This window comes from Dermochelys coriacea, chromosome 22, assembly GCF_009764565.3.
Source record: "Dermochelys coriacea isolate rDerCor1 chromosome 22, rDerCor1.pri.v4, whole genome shotgun sequence".
Lineage (NCBI taxonomy): Eukaryota > Metazoa > Chordata > Testudines > Dermochelyidae > Dermochelys > Dermochelys coriacea.
In genome coordinates this window covers 15,818,939-15,845,695 of record NC_050089.1, presented here as the reverse complement: position 1 = coordinate 15,845,695, position 26,757 = coordinate 15,818,939, and the positions used below count along the sequence as shown (strand labels likewise).

Here is a 26,757-nt window from a genome sequence, read left to right as displayed (position 1 = left end):
TTGTGAAATTTTAAATATGGGGACTAAACAACTTGACTGTCTTTATAAAAGATAAGTAAATAAAAGGTAGGTGCTGCCAAACCTGGAATGACTTCACACTTAAATATTGTCTAGGCTAAAGCTACAGTACTGGTGCCTAAAAATTCCAAGGATTTCCTTCTCTGCCAGATGAATTCTTATGAATAGCATTGAGTTCCTGTCTTAAAAAACTCTTTCTGAAGGACAGGTTAAACTTAGACTCCAAAACTAAGACAATGGAAAAACTTTTTTCCATCTTTGCATAGGTTTCGAATATAAAAATGGGAACTCTTGTATTCATTAGCTAAAAAAAATGTTGCCCCCATTTTAAAATTGGAATTTACATCTTAGAAAACTCATTTAAAATAATTTTATTCCCACCACAAGTTTGTCCTTTTCCTGATTTCAGCTGCTAATGTGATGAACTACAGCTGCCTGGGATTTATTCCAGGAGTAATCCAAAAAGATTATGGGTGAGAAGTATGCTGTAAAAGGTATTTTGAGCAAATTTGTTTGTGGGAGGTTCAAAGACCATGTGGATTAATGCGGCTACATGTACAAGTGGATGTGGAATCTTCATGCCTAATCGGTTACTATAGATGACACTTCGTGATGCCAGTGCTACTGTTCAGATGAAATTTAATGGATAAATGGAAAACTTGTTTTTCCCATGAACTTCTACAATGAGTAATGGTGATCAATTCCAACCTGGACTGGGCAAACTACAGATGGCCCCAGCAGCAGTTTTGTCTCCTTTCCTGAATGTTTCTTTAAAGATGCAGCAGTGTATACAATTTGACATTTGAAAATCAGAAAACACTAATCTCAAAATAAGAGCCTCACAGTACTCTTCTGTTGTTGTAAACTTGGAATGTGTACACACACACACAAAGCCAGGTGTTTGGTGCCATGCAATGCTTCACAAGCCGGTGCAGAGATTTACACCGCTTAGTCATTCCTTTCCCCAAATTATTTATTGTACCGTTCTTGGTTTCTGTAGAAGCTTCCCTGTGTCCCTGATAAAATGTCAAGTTAATTTACCATTAACATCATACTCCTCTGACATTTTCATCCAATATGTGATCACATTAAAGGGAAAGAGGAAGAGAGAATAACCTACATACTTGTAAAGAAATAACTAAGCCAGTCTTACCCCACTGCTCTGTCAATAACAGCCAGAGCACTTTGATTTGTGTGTTACTCATTTGTGATAAAGTACTGCAGCAATCATTTTTACTTAATTGTGCATCTGCAGAAAAGTTGTCTATTTTGAAGTAAGAGGACTGATGGAAAAATTATAAAACTGCTTATTCCACTTCTCAAGATATAGTCTAAATATCTACTTAGTATTTTTGTTGAGTTCAAAGTTCACAGGGCTTCTCCATGACCGCTGGTATATCTAGTAGCTTCCAATATCTGTGCATGCTGTAGGAAGAGTCCTCGTTCTAAAATAATAGCTACTAACCCCCTTATCCTGCAAAGAGAGGAACATAGGCGAACCCTTTTGACTTCAGGGAGCTTTGTGCAGATTCTCTTAAGTTTTCTTCGCAAGGCTGGGGCCCAAGCGAGAGTGCATATTGTAGGGCTTTCTGGAAGAAGTGTTAAAAATCCCAGACCAAGTTGCAGCACCAGTTCTAGAATTCCACCCCCGCTCCCAACTACACAAAGCTACTCAGCAGATCCTGATAATTTTTTGTGAAACATCTGGTCTCCAAATGAAGCTGTTTCAGGGGTGCAATGCAGTACACCTCTGCAGAAGCTTTGAAGCCAACTTGGAATTATTTTACAAAGAATGATCTTACAGTATCAAACACCGAGTCCATTCATCATTCTTCTGAGAAGACTTTAGAGATAAAGGATGGCTGCAGCTCTGCATTATATGTAGGCTTGAATTCACCTCTTCCTCCCTCCTGCCACCATTGAGTTTAATTGAAGTGTAAGATAAATGAAATGAAGCTAGGCATTAGGTCAATGGAAATTAATAGTAAAAGGAATACTGAAAAAATCTTCTATCTTCTATGGATTTGAAATAAACCAGAAAATAATGTTCTTTTCATTTAATACAGAGCATTCATTACTTAGGGTATTGCTGTAAAAATGGTAACATCAAGGGAACTCATGCTTGCCCTAGCCTTCTAAATGAGAAGTAATCTGAAAAAAGCAGATGTAACATGATTTCAGCGAGTCTGATCAGAAAGTCTAATGGCTCCTTTTTTTACTTTAATTAAGGAAATAAACTAGAAAGGAACTATATTGTGTTTGTGCTTCTTAGTTTGGTTTAAAGTAAAGACTGACATGTGAAATGGGTGCAGTTGAGTCTTATGTGCACTTTTAGATGCTACTCTTCTATCCATTCTAGCATGGGGTTTGTTTTTAAAAAGCCCCAGCGAATCTGTAGCTTCTTATAAGATAGTAACACTGCAGTTCAGTTGGAAATAGAAAAAGCATTTTAAGTTTATGCATTTAATTTTGTTCCTAAGATTTTCATTTTCATTTATGATGTTGATTCTGCTCAAGATTACGGACTAATTTATGGATTAGCTGTAAACCCTCAGTCTGTCACGCTCAATGAACAATTTTAAGTTGGAGAGAAGCCATATGAAAGAATTAGAATGTGCCACAGCGGCCCGCTTGTGCCACTGTTTCAACTAAATATTGCCTTGCTGCCTCTGAGGCAATGCATTTTTTGCTACTTAGTTAAATGGCTGGTGTCTAAAGGCTTAAATGTTGCCGGTGTCTTCCCATTTTGCAGATATCTTCATATTCTACCACAACATAATGTATATTAGAGGGTTTAATTCATTCAAGACCTGTCCGCAGTAAACTGAGTGAGTCCTATGACAGATACTAAAAGGAAGGCAACATTAAGTGAAATATGCAACTTTATATCAGCAGAAAAATTCCTTTTTGGGATACCATGTTTGATGATGCTCATAAAACAGTCATCTAGTGCAGTGTCTCTTTCTAGGCTACTGTACCCCTTTCAGGAATCTGATTTGTCTTGTATACCCCAAGTTCCACTTCACTTGCTTACAAAATCAGATGTAAAAATACAAAAGTGTCACAGCACGCTATTACTGAAAAAGTGCTGATTTTCTCATTTTTATAAATTTATAAATTTCTCAAATTATAAAATAGACTGGAATATGAATATTGTACTTACATTTCAGTGTATAGCATAAAGAGCAGTATAAACAAGTCATTGTCTGAATGAAATTTTAGTTTGTACTGACTTTGCTAGGGCTTTTTATGTAGCCTGTTCTAAAACTAGGCAAATATCTAGGTGAGTTGATGTACCCCCTGAAAAACCTCTGAGTACTCCTAGTTGAGAACCACTGATCTAGTGAACATTGTATGATTATGGATGTGTGGAACTGGAAAGGCCATTGGATTGTTTTTACTACCCCACATAAAACAATTTTAGCTGAGCCTTACTAATTAAAATCATATTCTTTGTTTTACCTTGAGGTTAACAGTGCTTTTACTCCACCTCAATATTTTGTTATGTTCTTCTTTCTATCCTCTGTACTCACCTCAGAATAGAAAACATCCAATGTGGGCACCATAGGATAAATTTCATTTTCATAAAATTCTATCATCACTAGGGGACCTGATCGAATGCCTGCTGAAGTCACTGAAGACTCGCTCCTTGACTTCACTGGACCTTTAAACTAGAAACAATAATACACACCTTCCCTTCAGCTCGATAGGAGAAAATATGATTTCTCCCTCCAGAGTTTGGACCATAAAGTTAATCAGTGGGGTGACATGGTTATCCTCCGTATGAAATAAAACTAAAAGTGGGTAACCATGCTAAAATCCAGAGGACTGTTTTTAAAAACGAGTTAACCTTTGGTAAAATCATAAGATATTCTAGCGCTAGCTTCCCGCACAGTCTTTGTTGTTACTGCTGTATTTCTTCTCTTACACCAAGCAGAACAGTCATGTTCTTGAGTGATTTATACACCATTTTGCATATACTCATTAGACTCATCCCAAAGGAGCACAGCAAAAAGCTAATTTTCTCTCTCTCATAATGCAAAATAATCTTCAAGTGTGTGTTGTTTTAAACCTCTGAACAAGAGATCATTCCTCTGCAGTTCAGCATTGTACATACATTGTATGTATAAAATCCTTGTTCTGAAAGAAGAGGGTGGAATTGAGAAGGACCTCCAGAAATCGCGTTCTAAATCATTAACTGGTCTGTTTCCTGCTGTAATCATCCAATCCATTTGCTAATCATAACTTTACCATTCCAGCTGCAGAAAACATGTTGTTTGACTTGGATATTTGTTCTCGCTTATAAACTGCTTGAGAACTTTATTTTTGTAAGCTGTTGGTGTCTGTCCCCAGAAGAGGAAGCGAGATGCACTGTCGAGTTCACACTGTTTCTTGACTAATATCTTTTCCAGCACATGAGTACAAGGTTGCTTCTAGCAGTTTTATTTAATCGTAATGCTGACGTAACTTTTTTTATTTCAGGAAGACAGTAAATTGAGACTGTTTGTAGATGCCAAGATGGTATCTCAAGAGTTGACAGTTCTGTAATTCTTTCTAAACCACACTCCCTATCCCCACCTCCATTTTCCCCTTCACCATTTGCTTGTTTAAAATGAAGCATTATCACAATGCTGCTTCCAAAAAAATAAAGGCCCACTCTTGTTCTCATTTTTTGTTTTGGAAGGCTTCCATGCTGCCTTCACCAAAGTTCCCAGCATGAGAACAAGTGCTAGCATATTAAGTAGGTGTTAGATTTGATTGCCGAGATAAGAACAGTATATGTTGGCAGTGGGAACAGATTAATGATGGCTTGATAATCTGTCATGCAAATCTTGGTGTAGAGTTTGTTAAATTGTGCTTTTTTTTTTTGCTTTGATATGTAAAGCGTGCAGACTTTGAATCTGTAAGTATTGTGTACTCCTTGTGTGATTCTCGTTTTCACTGATGGTCCAGAAATTCAAACATAGACTGTCCTTAGCTAAATTACAAAGGAATAGCCCTTCATGCTTCCTGTGGCTTATTCTGAATGTGGAAAGAGTGCAGTTCCTATGGTTCTGAGGAGAGCATGTTAATTGAGGGGGAACGCCTATGTGAAATTGTGTACTGTAATTATAAAACTAAACTTCCTGGCTAGTTTACAGAAATGATATGTTTTAGAGTGCTGCTCTGCACTTTAACATATGTTTTTATTCATTTAAACATTGCCTTTGTAGTCCAAATGTAGTCCTTTGAAACCCCTTTCTGATGTGAATGACCACATCTGTACTGTACTGAGAGTTTGAGGATATTTTTGTAATATTGACAATTTACAAAGACATTCTGAATAACCAGCCTATTATAGCATGCAACCAAAAAATGCATGTAGTAACAATTTTCTGACCCATTCAGCATAGTAATGGGAGTGAAAGTAGAACCAGGTATAAGTCAACAAATGGAGATAGATTTTTCCATTTACAGTGTTGCTGAAATGTAAATAGATCCAGTAGGATAGGGAATTTTTGGGAAGATAATCTAGTTGCCAGTACACTCATCAGAGCTGAGGTGGTAGGAAGTCCATCCAAAATACAGGTTAGTATTTATAAACTGTCTATATGTTCAGCACTGCTCCTCTTCTCTGACAGAATGTGATTTAGATTGCAAAGCAGCAACTCCAAAAATATTTCAAAAGCCTTTAACAAAGCTTTGGAGTTTGATGTGAAGCAATTTTTCTAAACCAATATATTCGAGGCTAGATGAAAAGAATGCAATATATTTAACTTGTAACGTGGCACTCAGCCTCCTGAAAAATAAATGCTTTCTTCAGACCTTAGCAGAAAAGACTAAAAAAGGATCAGAGATCAGGCAGTCTTTCTCAGCAGAGGAATTGGTAATCTCCACTTGCCATCCCAGTATTCTGTGAAGACTTGTACTTTTCAATCAAGTGAATGTTTCATTGGTTCATGATTCATTAGAACCAAGCAAAAAGGCCACCTACAAATTTAGTATGTTTGAGTGAATGTGGTCTGTGAAAACAGTGTACTAGTCCTCATCATCTCCCTGTTGCTTAATTGTTACCTCCTGATCAACCCTAAAATGAGTTTGATGCTGAAATTAAACCATGCATTATAGCACTTGTAGGTTTCTTGGCATCCAGCTGGAGGAGGGGAAACTTGAGGCTGGTTGATTGACTTCTGATTGGTAATGAAGGACCTCAAGTGAACAGGCTGGAGGGGAAGATTATAGTGAAGGCAATGTTTGAATGTATGAAACCATTTCCAGGCTTTAGGTCTCTATCATAGTTTTGAGCATCTGTGTTTTGTAAGTACTTAACCAGATTTGACATTGGTGGTGTTCCCCACATTTCATGTTCCCCTTAGCTCTTGACCGCCAGTAAATATCGTCCTGACAAGACTCCAGAAAAACAAAGAATTTACTAAAAAGAAAAGGAGTACTTGTGGCACCTTAGAGACTAACAAATTTATTAGAGCATAAGCTTTCGTGAGCTACAGCTCACTTCATCCGATGCATTTGGTGGAAAAAAAGTTTTTTTTTCCACCAAATGCATCGGATGAAGTGAGCTGTAGCTCACGAAAGCTTATGCTCTAATAAATTTGTTAGTCTCTAAGGTGCCACAAGTACTCCTTTTCTTTTTGCGAATACAGACTAACACAGCTGCTACTCTGAAAAGAATTTACTGTTTTCCTCAGGCTCACAGCTTTTGAATTCAAGGCATGTCCTTTAAACAGTGCAACTCACTTCAGATGCTTTTTGCCTTTCATTTTATTATTGCTTGTCACGCAATGTTCTTTGAAAGCTTGCTCATATATTATCTGTTCCATTTTTTCCATTTTCCCTTTTTTTGCATGCTGTTCCTCCTGTTTCTTCCCTTCCTCCAATCCTCTGTTCCCGTGTGTAGACACAACGGCGACGACAGAACCGGCAGTTCACGGTTGGTATCACATTCCTGTTTATCTACTTTCTCAGCACTGCTGAGTGGCAAGGCAAGCTTGGGGGGGGGAGAAGGGAGGGGAAGGGGGATGTAGTCTTCAAGGGAAATCATGTTTCAAGTGAACTGATCTCATAAATATAACATAATTTTTAAGGCTTGAAAGGATGTCTAGTCTTGTCATTTCTGTTGAGTTTAACCACCAATTGTTAAAGTCGTAGACTAGCAGCAATTCCCAAAACTGATGGAAATAGCACGTATGTAAGAGCAGTACAAAGGGAGCGACTGATTTTTAGTAATCCTTATTACTGGGGTAATCACATCAAAGATTAAAAAGAAATCCGGCTTTTAAACATATGAACTCAAGTTTAATTTAAGAGATGCATAAATTTTCAGTAGTTTTTTTTTTTTGGTTTGTGAAGAACTTGAATCCCTTAAGTCTGTTAGAGACAAGTGATATTTTTGATATTCTGTAGACGTTCCACAGAAGACGCTCTCATCTCATAGGTCGGGAGTAAAGTTTTCATCATCACCCTGTGGAAGAGCTTTTTTAAAACAAACACCAACCCTAACTTTTCTTATTGTCATAGCAGTCTAGCAAACCAATCCTTGTCTTCTTTCAAATTAGTCTATCAGCTTGACAGCTTTTCTTGTTCCCTATTTTTTAACCATGTTCAAATATTCACTTCAGGCCAAAACTCCAGCATACAAAGATCTTGACACACATTATTTATTTTTAAAACAAAATGACACCAACCTGGCAGTTGTAATGAATTCTAATCCATATTTTGGGGGAAGTAAAGGGATTAATATTAATTCTTTTTTCACTTTGGTAATGCAACTGTTCCAAGTTTCACCCTGAAATTTGGTAAGCCAATACATCCATAATGTGGAATAATCATTTTCTCGTCTCTAGTGAGACATATCTTTGGCAACAATGAAGGAAGGGGGACTGAGAAATTAAATGAATATGATGATGATATACAATACAAAAAGGAGGAAAACAGTCCTTGTCCTGAAGAACTTGCAATCTAATTTACGATACATTTTTTTTTTCAATTTGTTCAAGAAATCTTTTTAGGACGTTTTCATATTATTCATATACTGCCCACCTCCCCCTCTAAATTATGATGACAGATGGTGTCTGTTCAATGCTACACGTTTTTAGAACTTCAAATAAAACTACAGGCAAATACAGATGAAATAATACTATGAACTTCTGAAAAAGTCGGCTAAGTAAAGTTCTACAACTGTAGAAAATGCACAATGGGAGATGTGCTGGAATGACTTAACACTAGCTCTTTTCCACCTCTAATCTCTGATTCAGGAATCGATTGAGATATTAAATTTCAGATTCCTAGGATAATACACCATTGTGCCTCTTAATGTTGCTCCACCACGCACCAATCCTAGTCATTAATCAGTTTTATCCAGAATTTCCTGATTTAGTGACTCATTCCAGCCCTCCAGGCTTATTTCTGGAGTGTTTGTGAGTGAATACTATTACTTTCTACTAGACATTTTAAAATTCTTTACTTTCAGGTGGACTGTGGAATTTAAAAATATCTTGGACTAATTAGGATGACAAAGTTAGCAACAAAACGTGTAGCCATAAAGATTAGGAGTGGTATTTTCTAAACCACTCAGTGTCGGCCAAACACTGACTAGGAGTTTTAACATGGGCTTCCCAGGAGCAGAGTTAGGCCAACACTGAGTGCTTGTGAAAACCCTGCTTCTATTTCTTTCCTACTCCACAGGCATCCTCTGATCACCGAGGATCTCTTTATATTTAGCTTCTATTTACTTGCTCCTCCCTTCCTGATCTCATTATCAAAGGCTCTGTGCTACAGAGGTCATATCCCCTGGCAAAAGAAATCTGGACATGTGCCTTTACAAGGCTAGTACATACTACTCCTTGAATAATTGGAGGTCTCAAGAGAAATATAGGGAGGCTGCATGAGCTTTATCAAGTGCCCTGGCCGCTGCTAGGACAAGAGCAAGGCCAAGACTGGATCTTGAATTTCAGTCCTCCTGATAATAGCGCACTCGGCACCTACTCAGATCACAAGACAGGTCCTACTGCTCATGCAGTTTAAAACAAAATATTCGAAAGACTTTTCCATCTTTATTTTACTACATCTACCAAGTCATAAGCCTGAGATTTTCCTTAGAAACCATTGACGATATTAGAAACATCTGAAATGGAGTAGGCTGTTGTAGGAATACACATGGCTTGACTTTGGAGTAAATCAAGTTCTTCCCTTTTCTATTTTCCTTTTACCCATGTGGTTTGATTCAATACTAAGCATAGCAAATTGTGTGAAACCCGTTCATCATATCGATTTTAGGTTACTGGGTTCTCCTGATGCTTGATCAGTACTTTACAGCCAGAGAAGAGTTGATGGATTAGAGGCTTTTACCATTTTAATTCCTCTTGATACTAAAGCAAAAATAAGAAACTAAAAAACATTATGGGGATGCCATGCCTCAAACCTTAGGGATCTGTATAAGAAAAGCTTAATATGTCCAGTTTTAGGATACCCTGATTCATCTAATACCCAAAATTTGTACTAACACATCTTTTTTGGTATCTATCTAAAATCATAGCCGTTTGCAAGTAAACCTGTTCTCTGCGTCACTGTGGGGAGGGTTAGAAGGGTCTTCCATTCCATAAACTAGGATTGGTAAACTTTACCAAGGTTGATATCTTCTTTGTCTGAAATAACACTTTTGTTGATCTCTGGGCGAACCTGGGCTAGTGGGAGGGAGCGCCAGAGGTATCAAAATGAAGTCCTTGAATCCATAACTGTTATGAAGAGTTGATGTGGGTACATTTCAACTGCTGAAATGTTCATGTTTCAGAAGGAAATCCCATTGGAACACAGTTGCAGCAAAATAACAAATATTTAACTATATCTACTAATAACTTGAATTATTTAACTGTTTAGGGAAAGCTCTGAGAGGGCTCCATTACACCAAAAAGCACCTGTTTTTCAGTCTGTTAATTTACTGGTGAGAGAGTTGTCAGGTTTATCACAGACACAACTTGAATGACAAGATGTGCTAGGCAAACTAGCTGTGACAGTCTTTTCAGCCTTAAAAATGTACCTGAACTCCACAATAGCTCCCTCTTAAAGGGTTCTTTTCCCATGAAGACTCTTGGGTTTCTTTCCAAGCTTGTGTTGCTCGAGTGTGTATGGAGTATACCAGATGTTTGTGTGTTGGCCATTTGTTCTTACCAATCCGAGTGAGCATGTACACAAATGATTAGAAATGCATGGGCATGATATAAAACCAAATGGATTTTCTCCAAAAAACACTTAAAATTAATTAATTTAAATCCAATAGATTGGTAGTAAAAAAAAAATGTGAATTTAAGAGTGGAATTTATGGCTCGTGATACAAGTACAAAACTACAATCTCGGAAAGGTTTTTTTGAGTGATTACAATTTTTGGAGTGTATCCTAGAGGCCTGGAAAAGAGGAGCCGTGTGTGTGTGCGCGCGCATGTGTGAGTGCGTGTGTGCACGTAAAATAACAGCCAAAAAAACCCTGCCATTCCTATTTTCTCATGGTACAGAATTTGCAGCAGTAATGCATGAGTGACTTAAAGCACGAACTTTATTAACTCTTCTGTTTAAAAATGAAAGCTTGACTAAATTTTCTTGTGTATTTTTTTCCTTTCTCTGCACTGTTCATTATCAGAACTCTAACAGCATGGTCATGGCTGGCAGTAGTGCTTGTGTTTCTGCTGCACTACGGTAAACTGGTTTTACTGAAAAAATTTAAAAATCCGCTTTCCCTTTCTATTTTTTCATTTCATAGTGCCAGTGGGGTTGAAGCTCCCCCATGCATTTTGAAATCCCAATTCCCTGCACCAATAGAATTAATGTGAGAGTTGAACATGGTATAGCAATGGCAAAAATAATTAAACATCTAACCCCATAGACTTTGGAGAACAGGCCGTGTCCATTCCCCCAACTCTGCATCTGCCAACATCTAAATTTATTTGCTTTAACAGTTTAAAGTCTTTCGTTCCATGGTAGGCTTAGGAGCTTAGCCTCATAGGTCATCTACCCTTTAAGCAACTTCTCTATATAATTGTCCAACTCATTCTTTTACCGCCTATATACATAAAGCATGTATCTGAGGCCATGCTTTTGTTCATAATGCACTGTGTTGCCACAGCAAAGGCAATATCTGAACTTTATAATTTTCTCAAGTTCATACTTCAAGTCAGTTTTAAACAAGCGCTAAACCAGTTTAAAAAATAATAAAAACCAGCGCACATTGTACTTCACTACAAATGGCACATCCATTCTACATGTGTACCTATCTGTACATATTTATCTGAGTACATAAAAATGACATTCAGAAACTGTAATTCAATCAAGGGATCCTGCTAACAGCATACACATTGCAAAAGCACACCCTGAAGAGGCTAATGAATGGAGGAGAAGTTTTTGATGGCATTTCAGCTATAATCTTTACCATTTTAGTGCAGACAGAACTCCCACGACTAATACCAAGGAAAGAAACTGGTTGAAAAAAACCCCTCCTAAAGCTGACAAAGCAGGAAGGCAGCATTTCATAATAAAATGTCTGACCCCAAAATCTGATTAGAGGGTGGGGGAGGAAAAAATATTATCCACCTCAACATTGTAGATGTTTATGCTAAGGAGGGGAATAGGTAATTGGTAGCACATGAGGGGGTTTTGATGTTGATGGTAACATAAATGGCCAATGTGGTGTTAAGTTACTGTTTCCTTTCTAACAGTCGCGCACTGTGAAAATCAGGCTTAAGATGGCATCCCAAAGTGAGTCATCCAAAAGCACTAGCCACTTTTGAAAATTTTGACCATATAAACAGTCCAGTAAAGAACAGTCTCATGCTGGCTTCTGTATTGACATAACTGGGCAACGGTGGGCGCCTAACTGCTGTTTGTTCCATTTGAAAATTTTCCCCTTAATGTATAACCCTAATAGTAAATGTAACATGGCTGCTACTCTGAAACCTGTAATTTAAAATGTTACCTTGCACGTCCAATCCTTGGGGCAACTTAAATAAAATATCACAAAGATCTCTATGTATGTTTTAAGATGTCTGTCGACTGGTGTATAATGATTAACATAAAATAGAGCCCATAATTTATTTCCTGTCTTAGAAGGAAAGAAAATAATTGTTGCATTAAAAAAATAGAGATTATTTATGGCATATCACACAATGTTATTTTGTCAATATAAATCTGAATAAATAGATGGCGTACTAACATAATCACTTAAACATCTGTACCTGGAAGAGATGAAACTTGTAACTCGATGTTTTTACCTTTACAAGTTTTTATTATTTGGCAGCAAAATGGCATTGGAGTGAAAAGTTAACTTTCATGTATTTAAAGAAGTTGCAAAAGACATAGCATACATTTTAATCAGAAATGAAGAGAGAGGACTTTAATAGTCGATATGAAAGTTTAATGAGAAAAATCGAGAAGTAATTTACCACATATCTAAAATGGCTCGCAACAGGTTTTAATACTTTTTGGTGACATTTTTGAGTGTACCAGGTGCAGGTAGAAACTGAATTGCTGAATGGTTACATTTCCTTTTTGAAAAAGATTCTTTGCTTCATAAAAAATGCAGCTTTGCCCTTTTTTCATTACTGAGAAAACGAAGTTCCCTTTAAGTGAAAGAGAACATTGTACAGAAGCAATTTTAGTGAGATAAAAATTGAATGGCTGCTCTTCAGAGCACAGGTTTGCATGTCTAATTCTTCTGAGAGTCAACTCTAATTATATTTATACAAAGATGATCATATTACAGTAAAAACTGTGTAGCTTCCTGAAATCTAACAGTGGTGCAAAAACAAATTTCTTGCCATTAATCTAAATGGTTTTCTACGTTAGTAGATAATTCAAGCAGTAGATTCCAGATGACGTGGTGTATTTTAAACACTATCATTGAAAATGACAGTTTCATCTTTAATGAGGTGTATGTTGACTGCTGCTTTCTACCGGGGAAATTTTGCAGATCAACAATATTGTATAAACATCTTGATCTTTATTATTAAAAAAATATACCTCTATGCCATCTTCCTAAAATCCCTCTCCACTCAAAAGAGAACTTGAAGTAAACACAAGCTCTAAACTCCATTTTTGCCATTCCTCAGTACCAGCTATCCTTTTTGGAGCATATATAAAGTTCTTCGATACTCATTGGGCCACGTAAATGAGAGGGATTAACTTTCTAAGATTTGCAACTATATTGTTACGGTACTTTTTGTTGCCCATTTATAATTATTATTTGAATAATGGTAATGTGTCTTTATACAATGGATAGTCATTTCTGCAAAAGAACACTTTCAACCAATGAAATCTCCGGAGACTTGGGTATTATTTCTGCTCATACAGCTAAGGCCCTGTCCACTCTAGGAAAGAGCAGCAATCTGTTGTCAGCAGTTTTTAGGTAATCTGGTGCTGGCCATAGTTTGCCCTTGTCCATGCACAGCTGATGTGGTCAGCAGCAGTTCAGCTACAACTGTACTATTTCTTAGGGTATATAAATCTGAATGTACCTTCTTTGGCACCCAGTCACTTTATTTGTTTATTACAAATACCAGTTTACTTCATCGCACTGGGTGTTCTCCCTTAATTAAATAGGTTTTTTTGAACTTTGGATACTTTATTTGTGCTGACACTTTAACAAAGTAGTAAAGAATAAGATTGTCCTTGCTGAACTAAATTTTCTATGCCTCCTGTCAACCCCTCAAAAAACCTTTTTTCAAACACACTAAAAAAAGATACAACTGTTCAAACCAAAGCTAGTTGGGTTGTGGTGGTAGCTTGCAATAGCTCTTAATATTCAAAGGTCACAGAAGGGGTTTATGCTGCCTAACTGCTTTATCAGCTTTGAGGATACTTTTCCACAAACAGATCAAATTTTGAAATTAAAAAGAAAATAGTTTTCCATATCAGATTTTTTTTTACTGAAGATAGAACCTGCAATCTGCTTGTACAGCTGCGGTGCAGTTTTGAAATATGTTTGAGCGATTCCACATGTCCATTCCACTGTAGGTGCGCATCTCATGCCCAGTTGTTGATTTTTTCCCTCAGCAGTACCCATCAGGGTAGTGTGAATGCCATTTGGTGCCTCATGCCACTGCATGCAGGTACAAAGGGCCATGTACCAACGACCCCATTTAGTTACTTCCTCTTGCTAGTGATGATTGTTGGAGCACCGCACTTTGTATCTGCAAGCCTTCCTCCTTTTAGTGTGTATCATAGCTGTAGAACTAGTTTTTAGTCTAGTGTAGTGTTTGTGCATATTTAGAGTAAATTTAGGGTAGCGTTTTTCTAGAGTGGGATTCAGAGCCTTGTAGTGGACTAATGCCTCTGTCTCATGTATCAAATCTTGTGCCAGTGAGCAGCTCACACCCCATCTACCTTAAGTGTCTGGGAGAGGCGTAGGTGAGTGACAAATGTCATGTTTGTAAAAGATTCAAAGCCCAATTGAAAAAGGATCGGGCTGCCAGACTCAAGTACCTGCTTGTGGAGTCTCTGCTTTGCCTGCCCTTAGAACTTTCCCACTCTGAATGCATCTGAGCATGTCTGAGTCAGTTAAGAGTGCTTCCCCTGTAAAGAGTCCAGAGGCAGATCCTCATTGCTGGTACCCAAGAAGAAACAATGCGAGTCTCCCAAACACACTATTGGGATCTTCGAAGTCTATGGTGAAGGCACTTGAGCAGAGACAGGAACTCGTAGGTGCTCTCAAAGAGGAGCCATTCCCAGACACAGTGAGTAAGCGAGGAGGGATTGCTGACTCCAGAGGCTGGGACAGGTCCATTACAACCAATCCCCAAAGGACCAGTGTGCCTTTCGGTACCATAGACTCCGGAGCCCTTTCTGGTGCTGTCTACAACCAAGGCTTTCGAGGCAGCCGGAGAGTTGCTTAACCTGTCGGTGGCAGCTTCCCCTGCTGTTTGGGTATATCGCCTGGTACCAGGATTGGAAGCACATGTTCCCAGGGTCCTGTTCCAACCCCAGAGCACCATTCGGTACTGGTGGCTTTTGTAGTTGTGGCCCCTCTCCATAGGGCTCTATCTAGAGAAAGCCAGTGATGATCTCACTGGTATCCTCATCTCTAGACTCAGAGCTGGCCTCCCCGGCCCCAGTGGGGTCAGCTCCACTGTGATCTGAGGTATCAGAGTCCATCTGATCATGTGTGTCTTGCCCCAAGCATGCCCAGCAACTGCAGTGGGGTGCTTGCCCATCATGGTACTGGCCACAGCTGCAGCACGCTAAGGACCAATGGCCTGCATACAGCTGGGCCCTGCCTCTATATCAATGTCCCTTGTAGAACCCTGGGTGCTTCCTTCCATGTTCTAGAGTCTCTTCGCTCCCTTCCCACCCTTACACGGCACCTAGATGCTGGGAGAATCTGCAACAAGGTCATCCGATGAAGTGAGCTGTAGCTCACGAAAGCTTATGCTCTAATAAATTTGTTAGTCTCTAAGGTGCCACCAGTACTCCTTTTCTTTTTGCAACAAGGTCAGTCTTCCCTCCTCCAGGGTCATCCAGGTGGAGGTGCATGCTCAGGACTGTCCTGTGGAGGAATTAGAGGAGGGACCTTCTCAACAATCTTGGGCTGCCTCCTCTTCACCATCTGATGAGTGGTAGTGACTGAGCCAAGCTCTCACCCTCCTGTCCATTTCAGAGCTCACTGAGACTTTGTTGAAGAGGGTGGCTGCAGCTCTGTATCTCGAACCAGAAAAGGTACAAGAAAGGTCATGCATGCTTGCGGACATTTTAGCCTCTGGAGGACGCTCTAGGGTAGCTCTCCCTATTCATGATTCATGTCAAGGTTTTATAGTAGACCCCATCTTCCCTGCCAACCACTGCTAAAAGGATGGAGAGAAGATGTGTCCGTTCATGGGGATTCGAGCGCTTCTATAATCGCTCTCCTCCAGCCTTCCTGGTAGTTGCTGCTGCTGCTGCTGCTGAAGAGACACTGGGCCTCAATATCTAAAGGAAAAGAAGCAAAAAAGCTAGACCTGTTCGGCAGGAAGCTTTACAGCTTAGGGTCGCAAACCAGCAGGTTTTGCTGGGCCAACACAATTTCAGCCTGTGAAGTACCCTGAAGTTCAGAGACAAGCTTCCTGATGAGGCAAAAGCAGGAATTCGCTGCTATGGTGGAGGAGGGCAAATTAGTTGCCAAGACTGCTTTAAGCCATAGAATATGGTGGACTCTGGCTCGAGCAACGGCTTCGACCATCGCCCTGCACGTTCATCTTGGCTGCAGTCATCAGGTCTTCCCCCACAGGTACAACAAACCACTCAAGGCCTCATTTGAAGGCCTCACACTCTTTTCCAATAAGACAGAGGAGAGGCTTCATAGTCTTAAGGATTCAGGGGTGACCATTAAGTCTCTGGGGACTTGCACACTGGTGGCAATAAGAAAGCCGTTCCACTCAGAGCTTTCCCGATACCTTTATCCCTTCTTGCCACATATCCAGAACCTGTCCACAAAAAGTAGAAGTTACAAGAGGTGACCACCTCCTCGCTCTTCTGCAGCTGCCAGTTCTGGGCAGATTGGGTCCCCTGAACAATCATTTTGACCTGTTGGTTAAGAGCAGTGTACCACTCCCCACAGTGCCATCTTTCCCACCCCAATTACCTCTCGCATTTCCTAAGTGTTTGGACTCACATCAACATGGATCAGTGGACAGTGGAACTGTGTACACCCTTCAATTTGTTTCTGTACCCCTTCCCTGTCACTCTTTGGGGACCACTTTGATGAGAGCATGTTACTTCAGGAGATTCAGTCTCCCCTCCTCATGAAGCTCATGCAGAAAGTTCCATGCCTTTCAGAGAGAAGGGATTTTATTCCCATTCCTTCCTAATCCCAAAGGCAAAGGGAATATCAGGCCTATTTTAGTCCTAAAGCAGCTAAACAAGTTCTAAAAGACAACACAATTTTGGCTGGTTACTCTAGCATCTATTATCCCTTCCTTAGATCCCAGGGACCAGTGTACTGCTTTTGACTTAAAGGATGCTTATTTTCATGTTGCGACTCACCAGAGCCACAGAAAGTTTCTCTGATTCATGGTCAATGGATCCCACTACTGGTTCGCATCAGCCCTTCGTGTGTTCACAAAATGCATAGCTGCAGTAGCAGCACCCTGCGAAGGCCAGGAATCGGTGTATTCATCTACCTAGATGACTGGCTAGTGAGAGGCTGGTCCAGGTTTCAGGTACTCTATAGTGTAGCCACTCTTCAGTCTGTTTTCAACATGCCAGGTTTCCTAATCAATACAGAGAAATCTATCCTGACGCCTGTTCAAATAGGATTCATTGAGGCAGTCCTGGACTTGACAAAGGCCAGGGCTTTCCTGCTGGAGCAGAAGTTCCAATCAATGCAGGTTGTTGCTCATGATCTGTCAGAATTGCCTCAAACTTCTAGGAGACACAACGGTGTGCATTACATGGTGCAGCATGTCAGGCTATACCTCAGAGAACTACAGGGTTGGCTAGCCCCGGTGTACTCACCGGCCCATCATCAATTGACCTGGTGGTTCAAGTATCTGCTCAGATCTTGTCCTCCCTGTAGTGGGGGTAGAACCTGCAAGTGTTGGTGAGGGAGTTTCCTTTTGCTCTTCCATAAGTCAGTCACTCTAGTCACAGATGCATTGGATCTAGATTGGAGAGCTCACTTAGGTCCCCTTTAGACTCGGGGCCTTTGGTTTCTTCAGGGTCTAAATCTCCATATGAATAGTGGGGCACTATGGACCATCTGTTTAGCTTTCATGGTGTTCCTTCTGCGTATTGAGGGGCGGAATTCATTGGTACTTTAGACAGTTCAGCAGCCATGTTCTAAGTAAACAAACCAGCTGGAGCCCATTTGACAATGTTATGCCGGAAGGTGACCCTCCTTTGGAATTTCTGCATCACTAGTTCTATCAACCTGAGAGCTGCTTACCTTCCAGGAGTTCAAAACTCTCTGGTATACTGCCTGAGCAGGACATTTGTAGATCACCACAAGTGATTTCTGAGCCCAGATGTGTCCAGGTCCGTTTTTCAGCAGCAGGGAACTCCAAGTGGTCCTGTTTACAACAAGAGCAAACAAAGTTGTCTTTTTTTGTTTGTTTTTGGTTTTGGGTTTTTTTGTTTGTTTTTTTTTTTTTGTTCTTGAGCAGGTCACAGCCCAGGTTCGCTGACCGATGCGTTCCTCTGACCCTGGTCAGGAGGCCTGTTGTGTGCCTTCTCTCCTGACCAAAGTCTTGTCCAAAGTCAAGCAAGATTCTGCTCACGTTATTCTAATAGCCCCAGTGTGTCCATGTCAACGTTCACTCTTCTTCGAGTTGTGTCCCTGTGGGTGTTCCACTGTAGGTGTATCTGCGTCCCTGAGTCTCTAATTGGAGATTTTAGGTAGCAGTGTCTGTTCGGCCCACACATGCGCTCTCCCTCCCTGCTTGAGTCACCTACAGTGAAATGGACACGTGCAATTGCTCGAAGGGGGAAAAAACCTTTCATCTACCTCTTCAAGACGTGTTGCACATGTCCATTCCACAACCCACCCTCTTTATCAGAGCCTTTCTAGTGGGAAGGAACTGAAGGGGGGCCGGGGGCAACATGGCCATTTTTACCTGCATGCAGTGGTGGAAGGCAACTCCTGTTGCCCTGATAGGTACTGCTGAGGGAAAAATCTCTTGACACTGTCTGAGGTGCACGTGCACACACAGTGGAATGGATATGCACAACACATTTCAAAGAACAACAGTTATGGAAAGGTAGGTAACCTTTTTATCCAAGATATCCATAAATTGATAAAATGCTGTTTGTGTCAACATTAGCCAAGGATTTCAATTTATATTGTAACTAAAAATAAAATTTTACATACACTCTTGTGTAATCTAAATAGAACTGTAATAAAGTGATACATCACACCATTTGACAGTTAACAATCAAGGTTTGGGAAGGGTTTTTGCATGCTGTTATGGATGAGTGATTTTGAACATTCACCTTCATGTTTCATGTGTTTTAAACAGTGTAGACTGAGGAATCTTTCTGACAGTCTATCAGTACTAAAGTAGACGATTGGAGAACTGCATTTACAAGCTAATCTATTCAAACCATCCAAAGGTGGCAAGTGACTGACTCACTTTTTTTTCCAGTAAATCCATCCTCAATTGTTAAGTGTATTGTTGTTGTCCCTTGAGGAATATAAAGAAAAACGAGTTTGTTTTTACTTGTAAGGCTTTACTCAGTTGCCAAATTCCGCAGAGGAACTGGACTATGGGGATCTCTCAGGTAAGGGCTAGTAATTAGGTAAAACACTGTTGTGTTCAATCTGTGGATACTGCTTCCACTTTGATTTCTGCATCTTGGCCATTTTGCATTGCACAGTTGCTGTTGTGTAGCAGTTAATCAAATATAGAATCCTGTCTTTTAGAAATATACTTGTGTTCTGCTTCTTTTTTCCTCTCTCAATATTGGCATGCATTTACATATTAACATATTTCAGAATGGGGGCAGGGAAATGTATGCAATACGATATGATTCATATTTCAGGCTGTCTAACAGCTACTTTAAGTTCATTGGCTTGAAATAATGTTTTAATCCTAATTAGAGAATGGTTCAGTTGAAATTTTGTTACATTTGTAAAACACTCCTGGATGTTGGATTGTATGAATGTCTATAAAAATGCAGTTTGCACTAAATCTACCCTGCCAGCTACTTCATGTTATGCTGGGAAATTGTCATGACGTGATTATCTCAAGTGGGGAGAGAAGGGTACAATTCTTTTATCACGTGCTATAGTGTAAATTAATTAGATGCTTTGAACCTTTTTTTCACAGCAGACTGAGCAACTTGCACAAGTAGGTTTTATTGCTAATACATAAATGCAGACATTACAGTTACAAATTAAGAAACACACCTCTCTTCAGCGGGTGATTACGGGAGTGGATGTAGTTGAAACAGGCGTAAACTATGGTACAAAGACTTAGGTTAAATCACTTGGTCTCACATCCAGTCAGATGAGTGCCTTCTGAACGTTCTAAATACTCTAATTTAGCACTTATTGTCGCTGCTTCACTTTTAATTGTTCGTTTTACTGACCCATTTTTATTTGTGCTTTGAGGTCTTGAGTGCACATCAACTGTGAGGCACCATGTGAGACTTTTAAACAGCCAAGAAAGAAATGGGCCATATGGGTTCCCCTTCAGGCATCAGAATGTGGCTCTTCCATGGTACACAAAATCATGGAGAAGTAGACCCACTTTAAGTCCTGCTTCCATTGTGGGACTACTGGCTATTGTTATCGGGGGCTGGTTATAGGGTGCACAGGTATTTGGCAGCAGCTCTGCCCAGAGGCATCTTCTTGATTTGATGCTTCTCCATTTTGTAGTAAAAAACAGTCCAATTTTATACCCCTTTTTATTCATAGAAAGGTTTGTTTTATTCCCAGTAAACTTATTGGCATCTTTTTGTGTGTCACTAGAGGTGTAAATTGGCCAAGAGGTTAGACCTTTTTTAACTACCATGCATTTTATCAGAATAAGACATCCCATGAGCTATACCACAGCTGTAGAGCCCGGTGATGCTGATAATGATACGGCAGGCCTGAGCCAGTCCTGATAGCTAAGAAGTACCAGGTGTTTGTGATGTATCAATATATGGAGGGGAAATGATTGTTTTGATTCAATAGTTAATTAAAAACAAAAAAACCTATAACTGAATAACTTAGAGAGGAATTCCCTAGTCAAATTGCTGAAATGAATCTCTTCTATCACTCCTGTCACTGCTTTCTGAGCAGAGCTGTATCTCAAATTCCTGACCACAGCACAAACTCTCAAACTGAGTGTAGCAGGCTGTTAAGGAATGGATAGTACTGACTGGCATAGGGACAAGGTAATAATTTTGTTTAATTTTGCCATTATGCTTCCAATGCAGCCAGTGACTCATTCTGTCTAGAGGCATTGACAGGATAGCATATTTTCTGCTGATAGGTGTGTTTTTCTGTGTGAAGCTTTAAAATGTAGGGCTAAATTTTCAAAAATCTTCACAAAATTCGTTGCAAACACACCTGCTGCCCATAATAAGCAGGTGAGAAAGTGTCCTGTTTGCATGAGCACATGCCCATTTGGTATGTTTTTGCAGCTGTAAAACAGACCATGTGTTTTGAGAACTTGGTCTCTAGGTTAATATTGTGTAGATTTTTTAAAAGCTGTTTCATCAGTTATGTGCATGTGCCCAGAGATGAACACCACCAACTTTAGTCATCAACATCACTTAGAATTACAAAAGTGTCTCATACCCTTCCTTAGCTATAAACCAGAAAACACTAACCCCTTAAGCAAAAGTCTGAGGGTATGTCTACACTGCAAAAAAAAAAAAAAACCAAAAAACAAACAAACAAAAAAAAACCCTGCATCTGACCAGGGTCAGCTGATTTGGGCCCGAGGGGCTCAGGCTGTGGGGCTGTAAAATTGAAGTGTAAATATTCAGGCTCAGGTTGGAGCCTGGGTTCTGGGATACTGCGAGAGGGGAGGGTCCCGGAGTTCAGGCTCCAGTTCAAATGTCTACACTGCAATTTTATAGCCCTACAACCCCAACCCTGCAAGCCCAAGTCAGCAGGCACAGGCCTGCTGTGGGTGTTTTATTGCAATTTAGACATACCAGGAGTAGCCAGATGGGCTGTCCAATCAGCAAACTCAGGCTCTCTGACATATGGTAAAGGTAAGTTCCAGAGTTGAGAGACACCTGCTGGAAATGCCCAGCCTCCAAACTTCCAGTTCTAAGGCCTATGAGTGAGTGTCCAGCTGATCTCATGTCCTTTACATGTATGTTGAGAGACCGGCATTTTGGTGGCTAGCCACCATTCAAGCACATTGGGCTTCAAAAATGAATAGCACCACCTTGAATTGCATCCAGAGTTGAACAGGAAGCCCCTCCAGACTGCGAATTATTGATGAGCTCTGGCATCATTAAATGCTAGTTCAGCAACAGGGTTTGCTCAGTATGCCATTCATTTCTGGTATTCATATCCTGCCAAACAGTTCCCCAGGGGCTCTCCCAACTGTACAATTATATAATACATCTGTTTCCCTGCCTCTTGGTAGGTAGTTTCCAGTGGCCTGTATGACTTTTGCTGCTTGAGGTACATCTGTCCCTATGAGTTTGAAACATTTGCTCTGTAACATAACAAGACCCTATTGGTGTGAAATAATTTGTTTTATGCTCACAGGAACTCGTGTGAAATTATTCCCTCATCAACCCCTCCTTGGTACCATAGTGTCAGGAGTATCATAGCTGTAGTCTTGTCAATCACTGACCTGTCACAAGTGGCAAGATTTTTTTTGCTTATGATCATAATAATCCAGTTACATTAATTTAGTAAATTGTATTTTCCCTCCCCGCAGATGCATTGTGGTTCTTTTTTTTTCTCAACGGTGTTGATACACATCTTGTAAAACACTGAACAATCAAGGAACAACCATGTAGCCTCTGCATCTGGTTTGATTAGCTAATCAAAACCCAATTAGCATCTTTGTTCAAGGGGGATGCTGATTAATCAATTACTATTGATTGTAAGTGTGGCTTCATTCTCTAGCAGAGACACTCTGATGAAACAGCCAATAAAAATTGAGCAGCTGTCATAGTGATTAAATTTATTAAAACAAGATACATTTTTTATGAAGCTGTCTTGAAATGGGTCACTGCAGAGGAGCTTTATTGATTGAAGGATGAATTCCTTGAATTTCTGTAGTTTAAATTAGAGACCAAATTCAATTATAATACAAGACAAACAGGTTAACACCAGTCTTAAACAGTCCATCAATAAATTTAGAGTAGATGTATCACACTTAATGCTAAACTGTTGTCATGAATAATAAGATCATCCATTCCTACTGCATCCGGGTAGCAATTCCAGTCCTTCCCTATTATGGATGAACATGACGCATTTCTCCAAAATAATGACAGGCACAAAAAAACCCAAACCCTATTGCTGCTTCAGCTAATACTATTTTCATAGGTGGCTTGATAAAACTCACCACAAAGCATGTTTACCAACCAAAATACTTCTTTCAATAGAAAATATAGTTTGAAAATGTTCATGGTCACTGGTTTGTTTGGTTTTTTTGGCCTCCTAGTTATTAGCAGAGATGGACTGGCTTTTTTATTACATGTTGTTAGGCCTTTTAGACAGTGGGTAACATCTTCAAAAGTGCCTAAGTAATTTAGCAGCCAAAGTCCCATTATTAAATGTGATTTAGGTTCGGAGCCTAAATCTCATTGAAAGTCAATGGGCCATTGGCTCCTAAGTCACTTTTGAAAATGAGACTTTGTCTCCTAAGTCACTTATGCACTTCTGAAAATGGTATTTCATTAACTTTAACTTTAAGTTTAAAAGTAAGATATTTATTGGGCTTATGGGTTTTTTTAAAAACCATCTCTTGTCTTCCCTTCCCCAGCACAATCCATGTATTTCAAAAACATGAGTAGTATGGTAGCTACGAACAGACTTAAAAAATTGTCCCACATCAGGGCTTAAAAATTAATTTCCCCTTAGAAATGGAAGCACTGTTAAGAAATTTTTGTGGGAGTACAGCGGTAAATCTCAATTGCTGAAATTAACGGCCACACTGCACATGCACAAAGAGATCTATCAATCTTCTGCTTTCACAGTACAAATGTGCACAGAAGAAACTTCAGAGCTGTCAGTTACCCCCTATTTCTCCCCCCAGAAAATGTTTTAAGACCTTGGTCTACATAGCAGAATGAAAACCAGGAAAAATAGATGTAGCAGCTACAGTAAATCATTGGAGTAAAACACTCTGTTCCCTGAGCCAGAGGTGGGACAAACTATATCTCCTTAAGTGCTTTATTTATACTGTGCCCCAGGTGGTAGAAACAGAGCCTTAATGAGCCACAATGGAGCGCATGTAAGTGCAGTAAGAACCACTATGCATTGTTAAAAACATTCCTTGAGGCTAGTCTGGTCTGGTGATGTGGTGCTGGACATCAAGTTGAGAACCTAAAGTTTCTCTGCGCTGTGGGATTTGGGAGTGTTGTGAATAAACCTTCCACATCCCTTTAGTCACCCTGGGAGCTACTGTGAAGAACCTTGACTCATTGTGGGGGCAGCTGTTTTGTGCAAGGGGGAGGGGTTGATATAAACCCAGCTTCTCAGTTTTAAGTACCAGGTCTAAACTCCATCAAGGACTTGAACTTGGTCATCTAGGGCTTTCAGTTCTTGTGCAGATTTTTAAAATAAAACATTCAGTTTGTCAGTGGTTTTCAGTAGTTTTACAAGTGTGTTGCTTTTTTTATTTTTTGGGTTTTTTTAGCTTCTAAATCAGATATGACTTGGATTTTAAATTCGGACAAATGATAAGTCCATTGTCATATCTTACCCAGCCTTTCTCAAGTTCTAAGGCTTGAGTTCTCACCACTTGCAAAGAAAATAAAAAGGAACTCAAAGGAGCTGGAAAAAATGTAAAATATTGCATCTAAAAATGGCCCAGTAAATACAGAGTCAAACAGAACCATTCACCAGCTAACTGGAAAAGATTTGCCACAATCTAGCCTAGAGCTCCAATCTTGCTCTAGCTGTTTTAGCCCACACTATCCGAATATTGCCACAAAAATCCACTCCCTTCTTTTCAGACTACCGATAGTTTCCAGTATTCTGGTGGTTTTCAAACAAGTACTACTTTGGAAGTCCGAAGTACTATGTCAGCTTTGGAAACCTGGGGTTAATAAGTTTAGTTATTTTATATATTTAAAGACTAACAGGATATTCAGGTTTTAAAAGCGGCTGTTAACTGCATATGGTACTGTGAAAATGATTCTGGACAGAAATTGGCTGGAATCAAGAGATGCATAAGCAGTTTCGCTGATCATTTTCAGAGTCCAACATGGTGCTTTCAACTGTTTTTTCTCCTAATTTATCCTCCCTCTCACAAAAGGTAAACATGAGGCACTATGGATTTTTCCTTAAGCCAGAAAAATAGGTAGGCAAAGTGAACGGAAATTCTAGATTGCACACTGCCATGGGTTCACTATTCACTGTATTATTTAATCTGTCCTCCCCAGAAATCTGGAAGTAAATCGAATTGAGCTATGATGTCAAAGTGCATTTCCTTTTTTCCTCATGTATACTGTTTATCAAATATGTTCATTTCAAGGAAAACTTCAGGTTTAATATACTGTCAAAGCACAACTATTTCTTAATTTGTGGATAATGTAACAGTTGGCATATCCAGTTTAAAAAAACAATTATAACTTTGTAATAGCTCCCAAAATCTCTGATTCCCTGTACTTTTAAATGGGGGCAGAATGTTCTGGCTGTTAGTTCATATCAGGCAGACCCCACCGACCCTCCGGGTTGAGATGTTTGAATTGGGGGCTAATACAACAGCAGAGTCAACAGCTCCATTTTTTCCCTCCATGGAAGCAGTACAACAGTGTTTAAAAATTCATTGTTTCAACCTATATTAAGTTCTTAGTATAGCCCTTTAAGGTGGTGGTGAAACAAACCACTGCAGTTTTCCTTTAAGATGTTTTGACATATTAGAAAGCACCATATTTAAAAGTTGGATGATTTTTTTTCTTTTGCTACCGTGCAAAGTAGCTGCCAAACAGAGCTGTACCACTGCATGCTGCTCAGAGAGCAACATGCTGCGTTTTATGTTCACCTGTTTCTTACCTTCCTGCATTGCTTCCTCTCAACCAAACACACCCTTAAAAATGCTATTCACTGTAGAGACCAGCGTGCTCCAATTTATATTAACATCTTAATGGGAAAGCTGAGCATGTATACATTTCCTACTCTCTGACAAGAGGGAATTAAATGTCAGAAGGATTTGTAGCATCTGTAATTGAATTGGTGCTGAGCAAAGCAAATCTTAAGGAAGAATAACTTACTAGGATTAGCAAACAATGTGGCATTTTGTCAGTTCCTGTCATCTAGCCTGCTCCCCCTTCAGTAATAAAGTTGGGTTTTTTTTGTTTTTTATCACAGATAGGAAGCTACAGTGGGTTTTGTAAATTGGGGGCAGCATTTTTCAGCAGATGCCTTTTTTTTTAAGGTCAAATCTTTGTTCCTGCCATCAATTTGGGAAAGCTGCTGCTTCTGCCCCTCCACCCTCCTCCTCAAAAACATCCCTTTCTTTACAACAAAGAATTGGTATTAATCATTGACTATTCCCTGTGTTAGGATAATGCCTCGCCTCCCCACTGTTCTGAAGGGGCTTGAGTCATTTTTTGTAACAATACCTGATCTTCAGGGCTAGTAACTGAACTGAAAACTCAGCATGCACGGACCCTACAATCCAGGAAGGAGCTCTACCAACTGGAAAAGCGTTCGTGTGTGTGGATATAATGTATACGTTGTAGGTCTACTACTGTAGTAGCCTTGTGTGTTTTGAGCTACAGGATGGAGTCCTTACTCCCTATATTTAAACACCAACTAAAAAAAAAGGTAAGTTCCCATCTCAGGTGCAAATTTTTGTTTGTTTGTTTTTCACGTGGGTAATTTAATAGGAAAGAATTAAATAGCCTTATGTGATGTGGCACTTTGAAATAAAAGGAAAATAATTTGTTTCCAGTTATCCCTAAAAACAGGTTCATTTCAGGATCGGTTGGGTCAGATACCACCAACTGATTCCCCAGTGATACCTGCCCCACTGAAAAGCCTCATTAGCGCTTCCTGCATTAGAAGTCAGAAACTCTGTTAGTGTTAGGTGTTCTGACAGTGGTGCTGTATGTAGTATTGGGTAAGAAAGGTGATGCTTATCTTTCAATGCTTAGTGGAGAG

At 39.6% G+C, this 26,757-nt stretch overlaps 1 protein-coding gene across 5 annotated transcripts in view; it reads left to right on the top strand.

Annotated features, from left to right (window-relative positions):
- Nucleotides 1-26,757, top strand: part of CADM1 (cell adhesion molecule 1) — a 291,800-nt gene that overhangs the window by 252,790 nt on the left and 12,253 nt on the right. For 2 of the 5 annotated variants that reach the window (XM_038380878.2, XM_038380880.2), the window contains 2 exons: nucleotides 6,914-6,946; nucleotides 19,191-19,244. The exons of 1 other annotated variant lie outside the window; for it this stretch is intronic. In XM_038380878.2, the coding sequence (XP_038236806.1) occupies nucleotides 6,914-6,946; nucleotides 19,191-19,244 (87 nt within the window). The remainder of the gene's footprint in view (nucleotides 1-6,913; nucleotides 6,947-19,190; nucleotides 19,245-26,757) is intronic. 2 more of the 5 variants (XM_038380879.2, XM_038380883.2) reach the window with 1 other exon arrangement.